This window comes from Podarcis gaigeae (genome assembly GCF_964106915.1).
Source record: "Podarcis gaigeae genome assembly, chromosome: 7".
NCBI lineage: Eukaryota > Metazoa > Chordata > Lepidosauria > Squamata > Lacertidae > Podarcis > Podarcis gaigeae.
The window spans coordinates 89,234,600-89,257,028 of record NC_139683.1 but is presented as its reverse complement, the minus strand read 5'-3'; the positions used below and the strand labels follow the sequence as shown (position 1 = coordinate 89,257,028).

At 41.4% G+C, this 22,429-nt stretch overlaps 1 protein-coding gene across 2 annotated transcripts in view; it reads right to left on the bottom strand.

The window, feature by feature from the left end:
* CFAP61 (cilia and flagella associated protein 61) overlaps positions 1-22,429 on the bottom strand; it is a 136,638-nt gene that overhangs the window by 19,441 nt on the left and 94,768 nt on the right. For both annotated transcript variants that reach the window (XM_083748569.1, XM_083748568.1), the window contains exons 20-24: positions 22,360-22,429; positions 15,619-15,793; positions 5,079-5,371; positions 1,234-1,561; positions 451-542 (exon numbers count right to left, since the gene is read on the bottom strand). The exon at positions 22,360-22,429 is cut by the window's right edge and continues 99 nt beyond it. In XM_083748569.1, coding sequence (XP_083604695.1) covers positions 451-542; positions 1,234-1,561; positions 5,079-5,371; positions 15,619-15,793; positions 22,360-22,429 — 958 coding nt within the window. The remainder of the gene's footprint in view (positions 1-450; positions 543-1,233; positions 1,562-5,078; positions 5,372-15,618; positions 15,794-22,359) is intronic.

The following is a 22,429-nucleotide window of genomic DNA, read 5'->3' as shown; positions in this document are numbered from 1 at the left end:
ATCATCAATACTCTTGGATATCTAGGAAGTCATTATTCTCTGTTGTGGGTTATACACAATAACACCGTCTGTCTTGCTATTCGATGCAAAATTAGCTGTAGTTAAATGTTAAGGGTGGTATTCAGCTAAGTTATATTCAGAGCAGACCCATATCTGGAAACCTCAGTGAATCTACTCTGAGTAGGACTGTCACTGAATATCACCCTTAGTGTCCTGTGTTTTTACTGAAGAGGACATACACCAGGACACCCACAACACTGGAGGGCACTGTGTAAGGTTGTCACCTTATTCTAAACACACAGAGAAGTTCAGGTGGTAAAGTTTTCACTATCATTGCATCGCTATGTTCGGCTTACAATACAGCCACAGATTTCCTAGAAAACTGAAAGCTGCAGCAGTACCAGATCACATAGGCCTGCTTTACACGACTCACATATTTTTAGAACTTACGTAATTAGGTTGTGATTCTTGTACATCCAAGCGAGAAGGAATTCCAGGTTTAAAAATATGCACATAATTATATTTTCCAGGTAGAACACCACCTGTCAGAAGCAATGAGAGGTATTGTGAAGATCTCTATAATGGCTGCCAGCATATGTGACAGCTAATTTGTTAATCATAAAATATAATTCCACGTTTAAAACTCTTTGTTACAATTTTTTTTTGTTATTTCTAAAATAATGCCATGGTGGTTGGAGCAATAACAGGTAGTACCTTGCTGTTGTTTCATAGGTTCATCTGAACCATGTGTAAGCGCCTAGAACCCCTGGAATCTTACACAGCTCAGTGATAGTGGCGGCATGCAACTATATCTATATATGAATTTGTACTTGACATCTATGCCAGATGTTCATGAGAAAAAATTCTGCCTGGGGAAAAAAATCCTCCTGATATTAAAATATAGGAACAATAGTTTTCTAAAACTGATACTTTATACACCTTATACCAGGGGTTGTCAGCCTGGTTCCTACCGCCCACTAGTGGGTGTTTCAGGATTCTAGGTGGGCAGTCGGGGGTTCTACGGCACAAGCTGAATCCTCCTTCCATCGAGCACTGGTGGGTGGTAAGGAAAATTTACCACCAAGAAAGATGCATTAGTGGGTGGTAGGTATAAAAAGTTTGACTACCCCTGCCTTATACAAATGTTAATTTCCTTCACTTCACATTTCATGCTGCACAAGATGAAAATATTATAAAAATGCTAGACAATGAAAAGGAATGTTCTTGGCCCACCTTGAACTTTGCACCCCTTGTATATAGGGATGAGTCTATCCAAATCTTCTGGGGGTTCAAAAACTGGCTCCAGAGTTGGATCAAAAAGATTTAGCATGGTTGCAGCAAGCTGGAAGCCAACCTCTTTTGAGCTGAAATTGCTGTGTGTCCATTCATTGGCATAGTATATATTGGAGAACTTGGTTAAAGAACCTGCAGCTCTGATGGCGATATCATTAGTATGGAAGTTGGTATCAATCACAAGCCTCCCGTCGTAAACTAGACATGCATCATTAATTGCCTTGAAGGTCTCATAATCCACTCTTTTTTCAGTAAAGTTAAAGAATGCCTAAAAATAAGGCAGTAATTAGTCATCCTATAAAACAGGCAGAGCCAACATGGTGCCCTTCAGATGCAGCTACCCTAATCATCATGCTTGAAGGCACCCAACTTTCAGCTAAGGGGCAGTGCCTTTGAGTCTGCAATCTGCAGGGATCAGCTGTGCAATTCCCATGGGGAACTCTGTCACACAGCTGATGCAGTTGCATCTCTACCTGCCTCACACCTGACGCCGCATATGATGTCAGGTGTAGGACAGGTAGTTATGGTTTGGAGAAAATGGCTTGTTGGCCAAATTGGGACTCATGCCGGACCAAATGTGACCCTTGGGCTGGAGGTTCCCCATCCCTGCCATAAAGGCAATCCACTGGGGTTATTGTGCCCCATTGAGGGACATCAAGTTATCAAGTCCACACATATGTTAGAGAAGGTGCAACAACTTAGGCACATATTTTCATATGCATTGGGAGTGACTACTGCTTCATGCATTTTAGTTATGTGTCTTTGAGGAGATCTCAGAAATTATGGGGTGAGAAATATTGATGGATCCAATTAGCGCTTATTAGCTTAAATAAAGCTCTGTTGTCCAAGGATCTGATTATTTGCTTGATAATAGCTGGTAGGCTTGAGGCTGCTAAAAAATGGAAGTCTCCTTGGACATTGTCATGGTATGAAAGGGTGTGGAGCATAGCCCAGCAGAAAAAAACAGACTTGTTCTGTTTAGGGCAATTGGAAATAACAAACACTGAAACTTTTGATACAACTTGGAATAGATTTATTCATTTATTTATCAGTAGAGGTGGATCTGGCCAAAATGCTCCATATTCTAAAGACATACATGGTCTGACATATGTCCGCCATGTTGATTCTCTTGATTAGAGATATCAAATTTCCAGTGATATTCTCCTTAATCTAATTCAATAAGATCAGTACAAGGGGCAGTCTCAAAGTAAATTGTGTCACTGCTATTATTATATGTATAATTTTCCTCCAAAAATCATAGGTGACTCGACATTCCCACCACATATGTAATAATTGCACAGTTCTGGCTAAGCACTTCCAGCATTTAAAATGATTTATGAGCAGATTTTATTGAACCTAGCTCAAATTAAGTACCAGCATAAAAGCTGTTTATATTGAGCTTTTCTTACTGATAAGCTGAGTTAGGACTCTCTCACAGAGCTCCAAATCTTGACCAATTGCTGCTCGGAAATACTAAACCCCAGATCTCTTTTCCACCTTGTTCTGACTACTGAGTCCCTTTCCTTAAATCCATTAACTATTTATAATTTTTGGTCGAAATACTTTTTGCCATATTATCTGATGTAATTTCCCCCCAAGGAACCATACCTTACCACACAGGTTGAACCTACAAATTTAGACAGCAGATATTGGAACCATGGGAAAATCTGTTCTCTTGTTTTTTTGACTAATTACATGTCTTATTAACATCAGTCCATTATTTACTAGATACCCAAATTTATATATTACATGTTTTTCCTAGTTAACAAAATCCAACAGCTGATTGACTCAGATACGATGACTTAATATAGATAAAAGTACAAAATTTCCCATTTGTACTTGACCCATTTTTTTCAATAATGAATGTGGAATTTAACTTTGTTTTAATAAATTTCCCCTCTCATTTTTAGACGTTCACCTTAATGTTTCAAATGGGGCATTAAGTTGTCCAACTGATATGAATCTTTACCCTATCTTGTGCAAGCCATGTTTTTAATCAAATTCAGCTAGTATTATTGGTTACTCTTGTGAGACATTTATCCTGCTATATACATTTATCAAGAATTTTCTGCCAAACTTTTAGTTCCTGTGTATTCATTGTATGATCACAGTCTTGCTAGCATTTATCTGAGGCATTCATGACAAATTCAGTTTTTCCTATTTACAAAAATCCACTTTTATTTTTTTGAACAATAGTTCCCTCTCTTTTTGATACTATTATCTAATTTTATACATACGTGTATAGCCAGTTCGTTACTAATTTCCAATCTATAATGTTGAGCAAAGGGACCCCAACTGAAACAATTTCCACATTCTGATTGTGTATTTTATATGCTGATACAGCTCCATACTTGTCAATTATTTGGAACCCATGATTTAAAGATTCCCTAGGGCTTTCTAAAGACAATGTGGCATCAGTTGTATATAGGAAGATCCTAATCTGACCCATTTTAAGCTTGCTCCCTCGTATTTGTGAATCTTCCATTGTTCAATTGCCATAGCAAATTGGAATAGGGAAGGCCTTGTGCTGTAATTTTCTTAAATTAAATTGCTCTGTTTATTGTCTGAAATGCTTTGTAAATTAGGAAACCCATACTGTTCTTCCTGGGACTCTTTCCCCTTTGGGTATCTTTTTGGTGACATCTTAACTGAGAAAGATGTTATCTTACTGCTCCATAAATTTCTGACTTATGTACAAAACACAGTAATCCATTAATTTATCTATTTCTTCCTTTCATTATTAGCATAAACAAACATAAGCAAAACCAAAAACATAGCATATAGTTACAATTTCCTAAGCACTCCCCAAGTATTAATTTAATTCATCAGTTGACTCTAATCAACATTTAAACCAAATAATTAATCAAAACACCAATTATATTATTTTAATGGGAGGAAGAATACATTAACTCCTCAGTTAAGTCATTTCTCACCTGTCAAATGCACTTGACCATAATGTGTGCATTTTGATAATCATCTGAATGTATGTCCACTGAAAATAATGAAATGCAGATGGAGAACATCTGTATCCAGATGGACATCCAAGTGATGATATCATTCACCTACATTGAATTAATATTCAACAGGGTGTTGATTTTGAATGTGCATCTAGATCCACATTCTTTTTCTCAGCTGGTCAAACATAATTGCGTAGGGCTAGGCTTGGAGGGCGTTGAAACCACAAACAGAATGCGAAAGCGTTTTCTCCTTCCATGCACACCTTCACCTTCAGAGTGAGGGCGATGAAAAAGGCTTCATCTAGCATGACATAATCATATAGCTTCACGTGGTATCAGTATTTACTACATGATTCCTGATTACCGTAGCTTATGACTCTTTAAAGGGCAGGGGCTGCTGAAGGAACAGCAATTTGGAGAAACATTGACTGCTTTAGATGTGAAAAAATAGGCACAGGGAACAGTAGAGGGTTTGTTTTTTGGTGGATCTTCCCACCTCTCTACCAGCAACTTTTGCATCAAAACCTGAACTTCATGACAATTTGGCAAAGCAATACCTTTAATTATCATTCTGACATGGGCTCAGTTCTCAGAAAACAGCAACATTTTTAAATGAACATTAAAATAAAAACAAGTTATGAAAATTTATTTTAAAAGTTGATTTGTGTTTTAAAAATTCAGCCACCACAAGGAAATGCCCCTGCACAGCTCTTTTTCATTTCATTGTACGAGAGGATGTCCCTGTGGATTGTTGCATCCTTTTAATTCAATAGTTCAGTGTCTCTGCTTAATGGAAGGATGTTACATAACAAAGACATATATACTTACAGAACACTGCAATCTGAATGGCTTTGTATTAGTGGTGAAAGATGCAAACTCAACTGGGTCCGGGTGGGTGCCATCATTCCACTGAGCCAGCAGACTGTCATGATACACAGTCACACCAGCTCTGGACAGGGCTCTCTGGACAGCATTTTCTATTGCGTTGTTATTAAGAGAAGTAACATTTGAGCACAATGGAGGATGCACCAGATGGATGAGGCTGCCATTAATTCCTAATGATAAGAGAGCTTCTATGGTAGTGTAAATGTCAATTGTATTCCCATAGACAATAACATTCCCTGGGAGGGCAGAAAAGAGAAAAAAATAATTTAAGACATATAATAAAAACCTTATTAGTGTAACTCAGATGATAATAATACTGAACTGATCTGTGACCCTCTTGTTGCTCTGATGCTATGAAGTAAACAATGTTACCTAGCAACAGTTGCTAGGATAATTTAGTGAAGACTCTACAGAATACATCCGACAAAGTAGCAAGCACTTAACACAGAATTGGACATTAATTATGCCCCCAGATTTTGAAACCCTTTAGTCTGAGAACCTTTTTTTTTGGGGGGGGGGTACCTTTAGCAAGCTCCTTTACCCAGCCATTTCTCATCTTTTGTTTGGTTACAGTACTTTCAAATAAAAATTAGAAGTCCTGCAAAAAGGATATGGGGAATTGGGGGAGGGGAGAGAAGAAGTAGTAACATAGCTATCAGAATTCAGAGGATTCTCTCTCATCATTCTCTCTCATCAACCAGGGAAAAAAATGTGTGTTTCTTACATATCTACCATTTCCTCGTGTTTCTTTTCCGTGGTCAAATATAATGAAATCCACAATGGGCAGGGAACATTCACTTAAGGAGTTGGGGACTTGCTGTAGGAAAACCCAAAGAAACTGAAGGCCTGTCTAATAAATATGTATAGGGCTCATTCCAAGCAAAGTTAAGCTTTCTAGCATTATACTGTATTTTGGGGTGTAGGTCCTAAATAAAGTGTGAATGGGTTAGATGCACAGGAGAAATGAACAGGGAACTTATTCAGGAGCCCTGGTTAGCTGCAGTTGTTAGTGGTAAACTTGGGTTTGCTGCCTCACAATTTGTAAAGTGGTCCTTAATCCCACTTAATTTAAAACAAAAAGTTAGGCATGTAATTCTCTTTTGCCCATTGAAAGAAAGGGATTGCCATGTTCATAAGTTTCCATTATGCACACATGGTGTACAAACCAGGGCTAACTCCTGATTAAAGAATGGCCTGGTTTACTTCTGTGGAGGCTGGTCCATAAGAGCAAATGGGGTACTGCCCCATCAACTTAAGTTTGTCTTCAACCAACCCACACCTGCCTGACTCAGGGGGGTGGCCCTGGCTATCATCTTCCTCTTCCTTAGTCTCTGTGTTGCCCTTGCAGAACTCGGCAGGGAGATTGGGACAAAACCAAAATTAGTTGGCTCAGGCTATCATTGTCTTTGGCTCCATCTGCTGTTGGCCTCCTTGCCTTCTGCTGCACCATTCCCGATGGGCACCAGCCACCCCTGGTTTAGCTGATTTAGAAATTAAATGTGCATATTAATTAAAAACATATTTATGAAGCAAAAAGACTTTATTTTTCAAGTTATATATTTATTATTTTACTTGTAAAATTACTATCCTGCCCTTCCTCCCAAAGGAGCTCAAGGCAGCAATGTTTGTATTACAGCAAGATTAATATTAGAATACTTATTCTATTGTATGTGTGAGGGGGGATGCCTCTTTGAGATGACACCCACCATATGAAGCTGTTATAAGCACTTACATTAAAAATACTTTTTAAAAAAATTACCATTTATTACCTAATTAAACAGGGGCACCCTTTTGGATGAGCAAAAAGTTGATTAAATGTAATTAGCATTTAGCTGGAGGTACAATATGAACTCCCTATGGTTGGTTTTCTTCTTTACAGAAAACTGATTCCTGATACATTTACAAATATTCAAAATTAGAGAATGGTCAAAACAGACATTCCTTTCAGTAGTATTAAGTTTTCTAATTATTTTGTTGTGACTGTCCCGACATGCATGAGAATTGTCTGGGACTATTTTATTCATTGTTGGCAGTATTTAGAGATGTTACAAAGCAATATTCATTTCAAATCCTACTATAAAATCAAAAGTAGTATTGAAGATATTCTGCTATGTTAACACTGCTGAATTAGGGTAAGTAACAAATAAATAGTTTTGGAATTTGACCACAATCCAGTCCTTCATAAAAAGGCATGAGTGGTGTAGCTTTGGAGTTGCATTTAAAAAAATATTTACTTCATACATATAACTCTCCAAAACAGTGTAAATTTTAATGAACATTTTACCGGTATATTCTTTGTGAACAGCTTAGAAATTCTACTTACATTAAGCTGTGTACAAATAAGATAAATAAATAAGACTGCAGTTTTCTCATTTTCAGAAGAATCAGAGCCAGCAAAGATTGTACTGGATTTCTCACCATTCAGAACAAGGTGAAGAAAACAATTGTATATGTCTATGTTGTTTTATTCCAAAGAAGCCATAAGGTGATAAGAAAGGAGGGTGAACTTCAACAGCCGATTTTCAGCAATGAAAATGGATGGCAAATTTCCAGGTAGAATGATCTGGGTCATATTAGCTTCTGCAGGCCCTAGGAGAGCTCATTGCCAGCGAAGACAAATGTTGTTCTGATAAGGTTCAAAACTTATTTGAACACTTACACCCCCCAAAGGATTGGGGATTGCCAAAGCCCAACACAAGTGAAGTTTCAGGAATTTAAAGAGGCAGGGTTCTAGTTGTGAACCACAGAGGCACTCAAGAGTTTGGTCTCTGCTTTCTCTGAGGGAGACCTTCCACCTCCAAGAGGTATTTGGGGAGTCTCTCTTCAGACTCAGGGCCCAGTAAATTCTTAGACCTCAGCACAGAGATGCAAGACATCCTCCTAGCAGCTTACTTCTTTTATTGTGGTAGCCCAACGGTCACAGTGCTGCATCTGTGTGTGAGGTGGCCTTGAAGAGCACCTTCACCACTATTGCTTTGTAATGATGATTGAAGTTATTTTACATTTTAAAATAATTTTCCAACTTAATTCCCAGCTGGCAGCAGGTGCTGCAGGTGTTTGCTAGGGCCACAACACCCAGAATGCCTTGCTCTGGGGAAGAACAAAGGATAGGGCAAGAGGTCAACAGAGTTCAGCAGAAGCCTTGCTGACTGGTTGATAGCTAGCAACATAGCAGCATGCAGAGGCAGACAGCAGGTTGGGTGGTGGGGTGGCTGGCATCCAAGCAGCCATAGGAGGAGCAACAGCAGTTGGGTGGCCAGCCAGCCAACAAGGCATTGCCATGGAAGCAATGGTGGCAAGTGACCCCATGGACAGCAGATTGGGTACATGATGCTCCATCCATCTCTATATGCCACCTGAGCCATGTGGCTCAGTGTGGCTCATGGTAGGGCTGCCCTTGCTTCCCCTGTCAGCTGCAGTATGTGTACAGCTTCATGTAAGAGGAGAGAGTTCCAAGTTGTTCAGTGCTCTGAAGACAAGAACCAGCACATTGAATTGAGCCGGAACCAAACTCAAACACCCAAGCCCCATAAATCAGTCACACTGCTGCATTGTACACCAAGTGAAGCTTACATACCCTTTTGAAGGGAAAGCCCCACATAGTGCAGTTGCAGATGCCAAATCTGGATGTAACCAGGGCATGTGTAACTATGACAAGATCAACATTAACAATTTAATGTTCTGCAGTAGTGAATAACGTATTATGAGCATAAAGAGCCAGCATTGCACCATAACACAGAGAACTATATTGCCAACCTGCTACAAATCTAAGTTACTTGACATGTCAGAAAAAGGCGAGCTACTGTATCTTAAATAGATTCATGCATAAAGCATCATAGGGCAGGATTGACCTAAACAGCCTTGTCAGCAGAAGTCCTGCACAAGGACTTCTGCTTGCACCACAGGGCTTTCCCCCTTCTCTCCCTATGTGTGCCTCACATTGGCTCTGGGGGGGGGGGTCAGGAAAACCCCCAGAACTGTGCGTGGGGAAAGTGGGGTGTGTGTCATTCCTTCTGGCAAGCAGGAATGCTTGTGCAGATGGAATGACAGGAAAAGCACAACACTGAATTCCACCCACAGAGCTGGGACTCAAAGGTCATCAAATCCAATTAACAGAACCAAAGCAGGCACATCACCATGTCTGTCTCCAACAAAAGGACCACATAGTCCTGTGTGCAAAATAGCATAAGCAAAGTGTCTCTCAGTTATGAACAAATGCGCAAGCAAGTCAAACAGAGAAAATATTGGAATGCTGGGGGGGTGGGGTGGGAGGGAGCATAGAGGGAAGGAAGGGATTCTTCTCTGATTGCTCTTCCCCAAAGGAATTAACACCCACACCGTGTGGCTGTTCCTGATGCTCAAGAAAAAAGGAAATAAGAAACCAAAGTTCTGGAAAGGAGAAAATTCCTCATTTTAATCCTCATGGACCAGAATTGAGATACCAGAGGGGGGAAAGCAAAAAGAAAGCCCACTTCATCCAGTGAGGAAATTTTAGTGCTCCAATTGTTCTAGATAGAGTATTCTAGGGCTTTACACCTTGAACAGGTGGGAATTTGGTTAACATCCTTTTTGTCACTATCCTTTATTGGACCCACAGTCTTCTTTAACTACAACAACACTCCTATTAGCATAAATCCTTTATTTTTGAAGGCAATTCAAATGTACGTTTACTTGCCACAAGACAAATAATGTTCTCTATGTGGCCTCAAGAAATCATGTTTTCAATATATTATAAACATCCTATGTATGCCTTTTAGATAGTAATTGCAGAATAAACTACAGTGGTACCTTGGGTTACATACGCTTCAGGTTACATATGCTTCAGGTTACAGACTCCGCTAACCCAGAAATATTACCTAGGGTTAAGAACTTTGCTTCAGGATGAGAACAGAAATTGTGCCGCGGTGGCAGCAGGAGGCCCCATTAGCTAAAGTGGTGCTTCAGGTTAAGAACAGTTTCAGGTTAAGAACGGACGTCTGGAATGAATTAAGTACATAACCAGAAGTACCACTGTATATCAATCCCATAGAATCGTAATATTTTCCAAATATGCTTTCACTACATGAAAACATATTTGAGAGAAAAACTTTATTATTCAGAGAAGTTACAGCAATCGTAAATAAAGCCCATTACAATGGATTTATGGCTTACTATTAGATGCTCCTGTCCCACTACTGAGAATCTCACTCATTTCCTATAACTGGGAATACAAAACTTTCATGATCTTAGTATGACCTGAATTCTTAGGCTTGCAAAAATCACATTAAAAAGAAAGCACATTAGCTGGAGCTACAGCTTCATGATGTATGTACAACAATTTGAAAGCTATAACATTCCTTCAAGCATGTTTTTAGAAGAGCTACAACCTGCATTTGGGTAAATAGAAAAATAAGTGATCCACTAAAGCAGTTTTGCTTCTTGCATCCGCCCACTTAGCATTATTGAAAATGAATGGAAACTTAAGAATGACCATTAGAATCAGAATTATAATAGCTATATCCTGCTTAATTCTAACAGGGAAATCTAGTACAATAGGTAAAGGGAGGGTTCCTCCCAACCCTGGAAGTCACTGGTACAATGCATAAAGACTTCCTAGATCACTAACATAATGATTTGCATCCACACTGCCACAGACAATGAAGAGGCACATGACAAGAATGGTCTCTTCTTAATATATTCTCTCCCTGGCTGTAGTCTCTCCCGTCATGTCACACACCATCCTGGAAGTTCCTGGCCCTCTTAGGAGCAGCTTCTCATGGGCCCCAGCGGAAGAGGGAAAGCTCCACCACAGATGTGGTTCTTTGCAGTGGTGGCTGATGCCCATGGGGACTGGTGGGGCGCAAAGCAGGGAGGCCAATGGTAGGGGAAGCCAGAGTCATTTCTTGCTCTCCTCCTCTCTGTTCTACAAAAGGAGGAGGAAGCTGACAGGCAGCACTTGTCATTAAGGTGGCAAGCAGGGCAGGGGGGGCTGAGGGCAAACTGATGTTGCTGCAGCAGTGCCCCATTTGCCCTGGACCAGCCTCCATATGTTCTTGGGATCAGAAACTTCCTGCTGCCCATTTTTGGATCTAAGTAAAAGGTAAACTATCCCCACCCCCAATGATTCAAAGCAGGTATTGACAGTAACAATCTATTTAATTCAATGCAGAAAGCATTATTTCCCCCTCCTTCTGGCAGTGTTATATGGTCCCGACAGCCACCTCCAGTCACCAGTCCAGCTGCCGCATCCTGGATTAGTTGTAGATTCCGAGTCACCTTCAAAGGTAGCCCGACATAGAGCGCATTGCAGTTATCAAAGTTATAACCAGAGCATGTACCACTCTGGTGAGAGAGGGTGCAGGCAAGTAGGGTCTCAGCTGGCATACCAGATAGACAGCTACCCTGGACACAGAATTGACCTGCACCTCCATGTGCAGCTGTGAGTCCAGGCTGCGCACCTGGCCTTTCAGGGCACAGTGACCCCATTCAGGACCAGGGAGGCCCCCACACTCGCCCACCCCCTGTCCCCCAAGAACACTACTTCTGTCTTGTCAGGATTCCACCTCAATCTGTTAGCCGCCATCCATCCTCCAGCCACTTCTAGCCACTCACACAGGACATTCGTTGCCTTCACTGGTTCTGATTTAAATGAAAAGTAGAGCTGGGTAGCATTTGCATACTGGCAAACACACAGCCCAAATCCTCTGATGTTCTCTCCTGGAGGCTTCAAATAGATGTTGAAGAGCATGGGGGAGAGGACAGAGCCCAGAGGCACCCCACAAGTGAGAGCCCAGGGGTCTGAACACTCATCCCCCAAACCACTTTCTGGACATGTCCCAGGAGGAATGAGCAGAACCACTGTATAACAGGGCCCCTGGATCCCAGCTTCTCTAGACGGTCCAGAAGGATACCATGGTCAATGGTATCAAAAGCTGTTGAAAGGAGGAGGAGGAGGAGTTTGGATTTGATATCGCGCTTTCTCACTACCCTAAGGAGTCTCAAAGCGGCTAACAATCTCCTTTCCCTTCCTCCCCCACAACAAACACTCTGTGAGGTGAGTGGGGCTGAGAGACTTCAAAGAAGTGTGACTAGCCCAAGGTCACCTAGCAGCTGCATGTGGAGGAGCGGAGACGCGAACCTGGTTCACCAGATTACAAGTCTACCACTCTTTCACCTGTGTTCCTAGCCTGCCAGAGATGACTGACCAGCATGGCCAAGGCAGTTTCAGTCCCATGATGGAGCCTGAATCCCGATTGGAAGGGATCCAAATGGTCCACATCCTCTAGGCATGTCTGGAGTTGTTCAGGGACCACTTGCTCCATCACCTTGCTCAACAATGGAAAATTTGAGACTGGGCGATAGTTGGCCATAGTGGCCAGGTCCAAAGATGGCTTTTTAAAAAGCAGTTTGATAAGCGGGTCTGGGAAGACTCCCTTACAGACGGAAGCATTCAGCACCCCACAGAGCCCATCACCCAGCCCTGCCCAGCTCACTTTTATGAGCCAGGATAGGCAAGGATCAAGGAGACAGGTGGTTGGTTGCACTCGTCCAAGCAGCCTGTTACATCCTCAGTAGTAACAGATTGGAATTGATCCCATGCAACCTATCTAGACAGGACTCTAGCACTCTCCCACCCTGTATGGAAGCACTCTCCCACCCTGGCCCTGCTCCCACTGCGCAGTCCACCTCTTTCTGAATCTGAGCGACTATCTGCAAAAAAAAAATGCAAAATCATTACAGGAGATCTTGGGGTCTTCACCAGGCACTGATGGCAAAGGTAGTTCTGTTAGAAACCACCTGAAAAAGTCTCCTGCTGCTGTTTTCTGCAGATGCAATAGAGGCGGTAAATAAAGTCCTCTCTGCTGTCACTATCACCACTTGTTAGGCTTGACGTTGAGCTCTAACCTGTGTTCAGTCCTATTCAGAATGATTTTTCTGCCAATGATACTCCAGCCATTTCAGCAATTGTTTCATTGCCCTCAGCTCTGGGGGAAATCACGGTGCCATCCGGGTTCTATGCAATCAGAGAGGGTACTTAAGAGCCACAGTCAATAGCCCTGGTTAACGCTGCACCAGAGAATCAGCGGAAAGGCCATCAACATGGAATAAAACATCCCCTACCACTCTCTGGAAACCATTTGGATCCATTAAGTGTTGGGGATGGAACATCAGAATCAGTCCCACCTACGTGCAGAGGGGAAGGGTCATGGAGAAGTCCAGTTACACTAGAAAGTGATCCGACTATGGCACTTATTTTGTTTCATTTTTACTTAGTGCCAGATCATCCATATCCATAGAGGTGAACACCAGGTCTAAGGCATATCCACGACTATGAGTTGGGCCAAACTTATTCAGGGACAGCCCCATGGAGGCCATGCTTTCCACGAAGTTCTGAGCGGCCCCTTGTAAGGTCGTGTCAGCATGGATGTTAAAATCCCTCCAGACAACCAGGCTAGTTGTTTCCAGGAGAACATCCGCCACAATCTGAAAAAGCTTGAGCAGGGTGTCCTTGGTGCAGCGGGATGGTCGGTACACCAATAGGAATTCTGTACTGCTCTTATTGCCCAGACTCCAGGACATGCACTCAGAAAACTGGGTCTCGCCAATAGGACGCCTGATGCAAGCTAATGACTTCCTAAAAATCCTAGAATGGTCATCTAGTAGCCAGAGCCCTTATCTCTTGTAACTATACCCCTGCACACTCACACACTGTGTGTGTGTGTGTTGGTTGAGAGCTCTTTGCTGCATAGTGTATTCAATAAATTTGTACATAGAAGTTTCTGATGAGACTATCACAAGCATCCCAATGGAAAGTGTTCTTATACTGGAGGAAGTCAGATATGCAGTGAAAACTATAGCATCTCCAGTCTCTTGGGGTATTCTCAGCAGAGTTTAATTTCTGCCATGGTCACCAGGCTTCAGCCCTGGCATAATTTTCAATGTTTGGGCTCAGTCTTGAAACATAGTAAGTAGAAACAAAATTAAATGCTCCTAAGCAGAAAAGATATTAGCAGAAGGTGAGAGGGGAGCCTGGTCACCTGACCTCCAGTTCCTGAATCACGGCTGCATACTGTGTCAGGGGGAGTCTGTGTGTTTCCAACTGCGGTCTCAACACTATCTTTCCTCTTCCTGTCCCAAGATGCAGCAGCAATGCAGGTGACCAAAGGTGGAGAGTATATTTTCTATCCACTCCTGAGGTACAGATAATATTTTCTTCACCACTGGGGCAGAGAGTCCCCATAGATCAAGTCTGAAGAGCCTTTCTATATTATATAGAAAGTTATTTCTGCTATGCCTCTGCAAGGAACAAGGACATCATTATTACAATGATGTGCTCTATGTGAAGATACCCTTGAAGATGACTCGGAAACTTCAACAGGTCAGATTACTGGCTGGGGTTATCTTTAGAACTTATATAACCCAAAACACCTGCATTGTTTGCCAGTTCAGTTCCAGGTCCAATTCAAGGTGCTCATGCTAGTGTTTATTTAAAGCCCTAAATGATTTAGACTCCAAATAATCTGAGAGATCACCCTCCTTCCCTACAGACCCTATTGGGTGTTAATATCAGCAGGGGTTAAGATCAGCCTCTTGATAGTTCCACCACTCTCAGAGGTTTGGTGGAAAATGCATTATCTACAGCAGCCCCTGAGTTGTGAAATTCCCTCCCCACAGAGGAACACATGACAACATAACTGTAGAGTTTTCAGTGAATGCTGAAGATGTACTTTTTTACCCTGGCCTTTGATACCTGAGATATGTGTTTTCAGGACCCACCCTATTCATGTGACTGTAATTAGCTGTAACTGTTTTTAATAATGAATTTAAAATGGTTGTAACCCACCCTGGGACCTGCTGGTGAAGGGCAGGTAATTTAATACCCCATTCTATTACAACTGAGAAGATCTGTTTGCTCACAATGTAGAAAACTGCATGAGACCCCCCCTGCATATGTATAATGATGGAATTCTATGTGGATTGGCATAGGTGTTGGCAGAAACAGGTTTAAATGTGAAAACAGTCTCCTAAAGCACATCTATGCATCTTAATGAAGGGGCAAATGTGTGTCTATATTAACATAATGTGCATGGTACCAGTGGCACACAGCGTTGGCACACTTGTACAGAACATGCAGATAGCTCAAAGTCCAATGAATCTGCTGTGCTTCAGATCTCATATTCTTTCCAGCATATTTTAATTTAAAAATGTTGTAAATAACTGCAAAACACATTTACCAATGAAATTATCTAATTTGTTAATTAATGATTAAGGCCAGACTCTGCTTATTTCATGAAATAATTATAGATATTTCCAAACAAATTATGCATTGTTTCAAGCAAAAAAGTATGATGGCCTCCCAAACTGACATGAAGTTGTAAATTAATGCCTAAAACAAATAATGGCAGATGAAGCATTTTGCAAGGATTAATTAGGCTATAATTATATGCTGAAAATGGAGATACACTCAGCCAAAAAATGCATCAACAGCCCCTATCCTCCTTACCTGAGGTATTAACAACTTTGTCTTTTAAATACTTCATTGCTATTAAGGCATCTTCATCGTCAGAAATAGCAAAAAGGTTGGAAGGCACTACTCCTGTATATCTTTGCCTATAGTTTGTTGAGACCTCCCTGTTGGTGAACAATTTTTTGATATCTGCACCAGTAGGACATGGGGCCTGTATTAACAGATGAATAAAAATTGCAGTATTATTGTTTGATTACATCAGTTTCCTTATGGATTTATTTTAAAAATTGTAGTGTACTTTTCTATCACAATACATTAGCTAGGAAAAAGTAATGACTCCAGCAGCGGGTGCACACAACAAAGTCACCAAAAGTGTGGGGAAGCTACTTGTATTTCTAATTTGCTCTGAAACATTGAAAATACGGTCTGGATGCCACCACTGTGGGAGTAAGGGCCTCCATCTTCAGATATGTGCAGTACCACAAGGAAGCAGGTAGTCCTTAAGACATTCCATTTCCAGGTAAATTTGGGCTTTAACAATCAAAAACAACACTTCAAATTGTGTGGGAAAATAAAGAACTGCAATGGCTACCACTTTAAGATATGGTAAGATAAAGCAAAATTTATGGGAACCAGACAGTAATCTAGCAGCAGCTGTATTCTGCACTAACTGTGGAATGCCCTCCCATCAGATATCAAAGAAATAAACAACTATCTGACTTTTAGAACACATCTGAAGGCAGCCCTGCTTAGGGAGGTTTTTAATGTTTAATGTTTTATCATGTTTTTAATATTCTGTTGGGAGCCGCCCAGAGTAGCTGGGGAAACCCAGCAAAATGGGCAGGGTATAAATAATAAATTATTATAATAATAACTGAAGTTCCCAAACAGCTTTCATGGACACCCCATATAGTGCATTGCAGTAATATAACCTGGACAAATGGAGGTCAGTCAAGATCAGGTTTATTTTGGAAAAACTGCAGTTAGAGAGCCAGCGGAAGTTTTGTAAAAGGCACCTTGAACCATTTGTACCACTTGGACACTCACCTGTAAAAGTTTACCTAACAGAGGGATCCAGGAGGAATCTATCTCCCCTGCTCCAAACCTGGTCTTTCAGAGGATGTACAACTTCACTACATCCAAATCTCCATCTTGTCTGGATTAAGCCCTCAGTTTATTAGTCCCATCTTTAGCAATTGTATAGCACAAGTGCTACTCTGTGTGTGGACAAGCTCCCATGATTGGAGATCTATCACCGTGACAACAAACCACTTTGAGGTTTTTTGGTTTTTTAAAACAATTAAATGGTGTGTGTGTATTTGTTGTTGTTGTTTAGTCGTTTAGTCGTGTCCGACTCTTCGTGACCCCATGGACCAGAACACGCCAGGTACTCCTATCTTCCACTGCCTCCCGCAGTTTGGTCAGACTCATGTTTGTAGCTTCGAGAATACTCTCCAACCATCTCGTCCTCTGTCGTCCCCTTCTCCTTGTGCCCTCCATCTTTCCCAGCATCAGGGTCTTTTCCAGGGAGTCTTCTCTTCTCATGAGGTGGCCAAAGTCTTGGAGCCTCAGCTTCACGATCTGTGCTTCCAGTGAGCACTCAGGGCTGATTTCCTTCAGAATGGATGTGTTTGATCTTCTTGTAGTCCATGGGACTCTCAAGAGTCTCCTCCAGCACCATAAGTCAAAAGCATCAATTCTTTGTCGATCAGCCTTCTTTATGGTCCAGCTCTCACTTCCATACATCACTACTGGGAAAACCATAGCTTTAACAATATGGACCTTTGTCAGCAAGGTGATGTCTCTGCTTTTTAAGATGCTTTCTAGGTTTGTCATTCCTTTTCTCCCAAGAAGCAGGCATCTCTTAATTTTGTGGCTGCTGTGATCATGGAACCCAAGAAAGTAAAATCTCTCACTTCCTCCATTTCTTCTCCTTCTATTTGCCAGGAGGTGATGGCCATGATCTTCGTTTTTTTGATGTTGAGCTTCAGACCATATTTTGCACTCTCCTCTTTCACCCTCATTAAAAGGTTCTTTAATTCCTCCTCATTTTCTGCCATCAAGGTTGTGTCATCTGCATATCTGAGGTTGTTGATATTTATTCCGGCAATCTTAATTCCGGCTAGGGATTCATCCAGTCCAGCCTTTCGCATGATGAATTCTGCATATAAGTTAAATAACCAGGGAGGCAATATACAGCCTTGCCATACTCCTTTCCCAATTTTGAACCAATCAGTTGTTCCATATCCAGTTCTAACTGTAGCTTCTTGTCCCACATAGAGATTTTTCAGGAGACAGATGAGGTGATCAGGCACTCCCATTTCTTTAAGAACTTGCCATAGTTTGTTGTGGTTGACACAGTCAAAGGCTTTTGCATAGTCAATGAAGCAGAAGTAGATGTCTTTCTGGAACTCTCTAGCTTTCTCCATAATCCAGCGCATGTTTGCAATTTGGTCTCTGATTCCTCTGCCCCTTTGAAATCCAGCTTGCACTTCTGGGAGTTCTCGGTCCACATACTGCTTGAGCCTTCCTTGTAGAATTTTAAGCATAACCTTGCTAACATGTGAAATGAGTGCAATTGTGCGGTAGTTGGAGCATTCTTTGGCACTGCCCTTCTTTGGGATTGGAATGTAGACTGATCTTCTCCAATCCTCTGGCCACTGCTGAGTTTACCAAACTTGCTGGCATATAGAGTATAGCACCTTAACAGCATCATCTTTTAAAATTTTAAATAGTTCAGCTGGAATACCATCACTTCCACTGGCCTTGTTATTAGCAGTGCTTTCTAAGGCCCATTTGACTTCACTCTCCAGGATGTCTGGCTCAGGGTCAGCAACCACACTACCTGGGGTGTACAAGACATCCTGGGGTGTACGAGACATCCATATCTTTCTGGTATAATTCTTCTGTGTATTCTTGCCACCTCTTCTTGATGTCTTCTGCTTCTGTTAGGTCCTTACCACTTTTGTCCTTTATTATGGTAATCTTTGTACGAAATGTTCCTTTTATATCTCCAATTTTCTTGAACAGATCTCTGGTTGTTCCCATTCTATTGCTTTCCTCTATTTCTTTGCATTGCTCGTTTAAGAAGGTCTTCTTCTCTCTCCTTGCTATTCTTTGGAAATCTGCATTCAATTTCCTGGATCTTTCACCATCTCCCTCACATTTTGCTTGCCTTCTCTCCCCCGCTGTTTGTAAGGCCTCATTGGACAGCCACTTTGCTTTCTTGCATTTCCTTTTCATTGGGATGGTTTTCGTTGCTGCCTCCTGTATAATGTTACGAGCCTCCATCCATAGTTCTTCAGGCACTCTGTCCAACAAATCTAAATCCTTAAACCTATTCCTCACTTCCGCTGTGTATTCATAAGGGATTTGATTTAGATTGTATCTTAACGGCCCAGTGGTTTTTCCTACTTTCTTCAGTTTAAGCTTGAATTTGCTATAAGAAGCTGATGATCTGAGCCACAGTCAGCTCCAGGTCTTGTTTTTGCTGACTGTATTGAGCTTCTCCATCTTTGGCTGCAGAGAATATAATCAATCTGATTTCGATGCTGCCCATCTGGTGATGTCCATGTGTAGAGTCGTCTCTTGTGTTGTTGGAAAAGCGTGTCTGTGATGACCAGCTTGTTCTCTTGACAGAACTCTATTAGCCTTTGCCCTGCTTCGTTTTGATCTCCAAGGCCAAACTTGCCAGTTGTTCCTTTTATCTCTTGACTCCCTACTTTAGCATTCCAATCCCCTATAATGAGAAGAACATCCTTCTTTGGTGTCACTTCTATAAGGTCTTGTAAGTCTTCATAGAATTGGTCAATTTCAGTTTCTGCAGCACAAGTAGTTGGTGCATAAACTTGGATTACTGTGATGTTAAAAGGTCTGCCTTGGATTCGTATCGAGATCATTCTATCATTTTTGAGACTATGAGGGCCACTCCATTCCTTTTACGGGATTCTTGCCCACAGTAGTAGATATGATGATCATCCGAACTGAATTCGCCCATTCCCGTCCATTTTAGTTCACTGATGCCCAGGATGTCAATATTTATTCTTGCCATCTCATTTTTGACCATATCCAACTTACCAACGTTAATGGTTCTTACATTCCAGGTTCCTGTGCAATATTTTTCTTTACAGCTTTGGACTTTCCTTTCGCTTCCAGGCATATCCGCAACTGAGCAACCTTTCGGCATCAGCTCTGAATCTACTTGTGCTACTTTTCCTCAGTAGCATGTTGGATGCCTTCCGACCTGAGGGGCTCATCTTCCAGCGTCATAACTTTTATATGCCTGTTGTCTTTGTCCACAGAGTTTTCTTGGCAGGGATACTGGAGTGGCTTGCCAGTTCCTGCTCCAGGTGGATCACGTTTGGTCAAAACTCTCCACTATGTCCTGTCCATCTTCGGTGGCCCTGCACGGCATAGCTCATAGCATCTCTGAGTTATTCAAGCCCCTTCACCACAGCAAGGCAGTGATCCATGAAGGGTGTGTATATACACACACACACACACACATAATTTGTTTAATCATGTTATGTTGATCTTTGATTTGTATGACTACTGAAAGAAACTTTGCCACGGCCACTGTGATATCATTGGACTTGTTGTCCAGAAGATATTTGATATAGTAGGCTTCAGATTGACCCGGCCAATTTGCCAATAGTGGTTTAATCAATAGTTCCCAAGCTTGATCATATTTCCGCAATGCAATAAAATATGCCTCATGCAGTCAACGTCCTGAGAGCATACATAGATCCTATTTTGATAAGCGATACTTCTCAGTTTGCCGTTTAACACTTCTGATGGGAATATATTTAATCTGGCTTTGGTGAAAAGACACTGATATGTTGGTACAGACAAATTTATAAGATATGTGGGTATCTGAAACTCGAACCCATAGTGAATTTCTACTGCTAATGGGCCACAGGTAACATGAGATTGAGATCGGAGATTACTATGTGATATGTCCCAGAGCCTTTGCCTCAGAGATTCAAGGGCAGTATCATTGCCCAGATGGTACAGGAGAGAAGGTGGCATACCAATTGAAGTGGCTTTTCTAACCATAATTTTCATCCATAAAACTGGTAAACTCCTTGTTGTTTAGGTATGGAAGTAATCCCTTCCCTAGGCCAAAGACTGAGATCTTGAGCCAGTAACTCAGGGCAGCCCACCATGCTTTAGTTGATAGAGGACATTCACCTGTTTTTAAAAATAGTATTGCATTTGGAACACAATTTGGAACTTGTAGGAGGGACCGGAAAAACTTTGCCTGGAAGCCATCAAATCTGGAAAATGAGCCATTGAACCAGATGTTTGAGGCATAGAGGAGTTGAGAGACAGATTTTGCATTAAATACCTTAATGGCTGATGAAACATAATGGCCTCCCCTTGTATAAAAGAATCGAAGTATAGCCAGTTTGCTTACCTCCGCCTTTTGATAGGCAGTTTGCCAATGATGTTTCCAGGACTTGGAATGATGGAACAGAAGCCCTAGGTACCGGAAGAATTTGGTCTGCTCTAGTTTGTGACCATCCAGTACTCATTTACTTGGGGAGAATCTCTTCTCCACCAGGACTTTTGATTTTTCATAATTGATGGATAATCCCTTACCAGAACAGTAGTCTGAGAATTTCCTTAGTTGGTAGTGCAGGCCAGGTCTGGTTTGGGAGAGGATGGCCGTGTCATCTGCATACAACAAGAGGGGTCTTTCTCGTCCCTTTTTTTTGGAAGATGGCCATCAGGGTCCATTAAGCTTCCTGCTAAGTCATTCAGAAACAAACTGAACAAAGCAGGGGCCAAAATGCATCCCTGTCTCACTCCCCCTATCCTAAATGGTATGTAAATTTTGTTAAGTAAAATAGTTCAGATCCCTGAGCCTCAACTAACTTTCACAGGGATTCTGAGGAACTGAGGCAAATATTGATGGCAACAGATGGAAGTTCTAAGTCTTATTGACAAATTAAAAACTGGCATTGCACTGAGTCTAGATGGCATCCACTCAAGAGTTCTTAAAGAACTCAAAGATTGATAGACTTACCAAGCACACAGAAGAGCAAGTCTTGCTGAAGTAGAACCAGCATGACTTCTGCAGGGGCAATTTTGGTTTCCCTAATATTTTTTAATTCTTTGAGAATGTTAACAAACATTATAGAGGTGATCTAGTTGACACTATGTACAGTACTTAGATTTTCAAGAAGCTTTTGACAAAGTACTACACCAAAGACTTCTGAGAAGCATAGCAGTCATTGAATAAGAGGAGAGGTCCTGCTATGGATCAGAAATTGGTTAAGGACCAGGAACGAGAATAGGAATAAGTGGGTAATTCTCTCCATGGAGTAATGTAGAAAGTGGAGTCTCCCACTACTTTGTAGTGAATGGAGCATGTGAGGGTAATTAAAGTCACCCATTACTCAGAGCAAATATCCTTACTGATATCAAGAAGAGCTGTTTTATAGTTCTGATTAATTTCAGCAGGGCCTGTGAAAGAGAACAGGATTGTGCCCTTCGTGATCTCCACTAGCGGACTTATGTAGTCCGATCCAATGCATATTTGTTGAGATTTAAGTCTCACTGAGTTTAGTGAGGCTTACACTTAAATGGAAGTGTATGGGATTGCATCCCCAACTTCTGAAATTTATTTTTTACTTGTTTTTAAGCAAAATTCTGTATTAAGTTTGGTGCATTAAAGAATTGCAAATTTTCTATTGTTGCAAAGAAGTCACTTTCTCTGTGCTCTTTGATTTCTCTACATTTGTGGGTTTTCATTCATTCAGTTTCCATCTTCACCTGATACTGCTGGCCAGCACAGAGAATGAGATGGTCATAAGGCACTTTTCTCCCATTGGAAACCAGTACA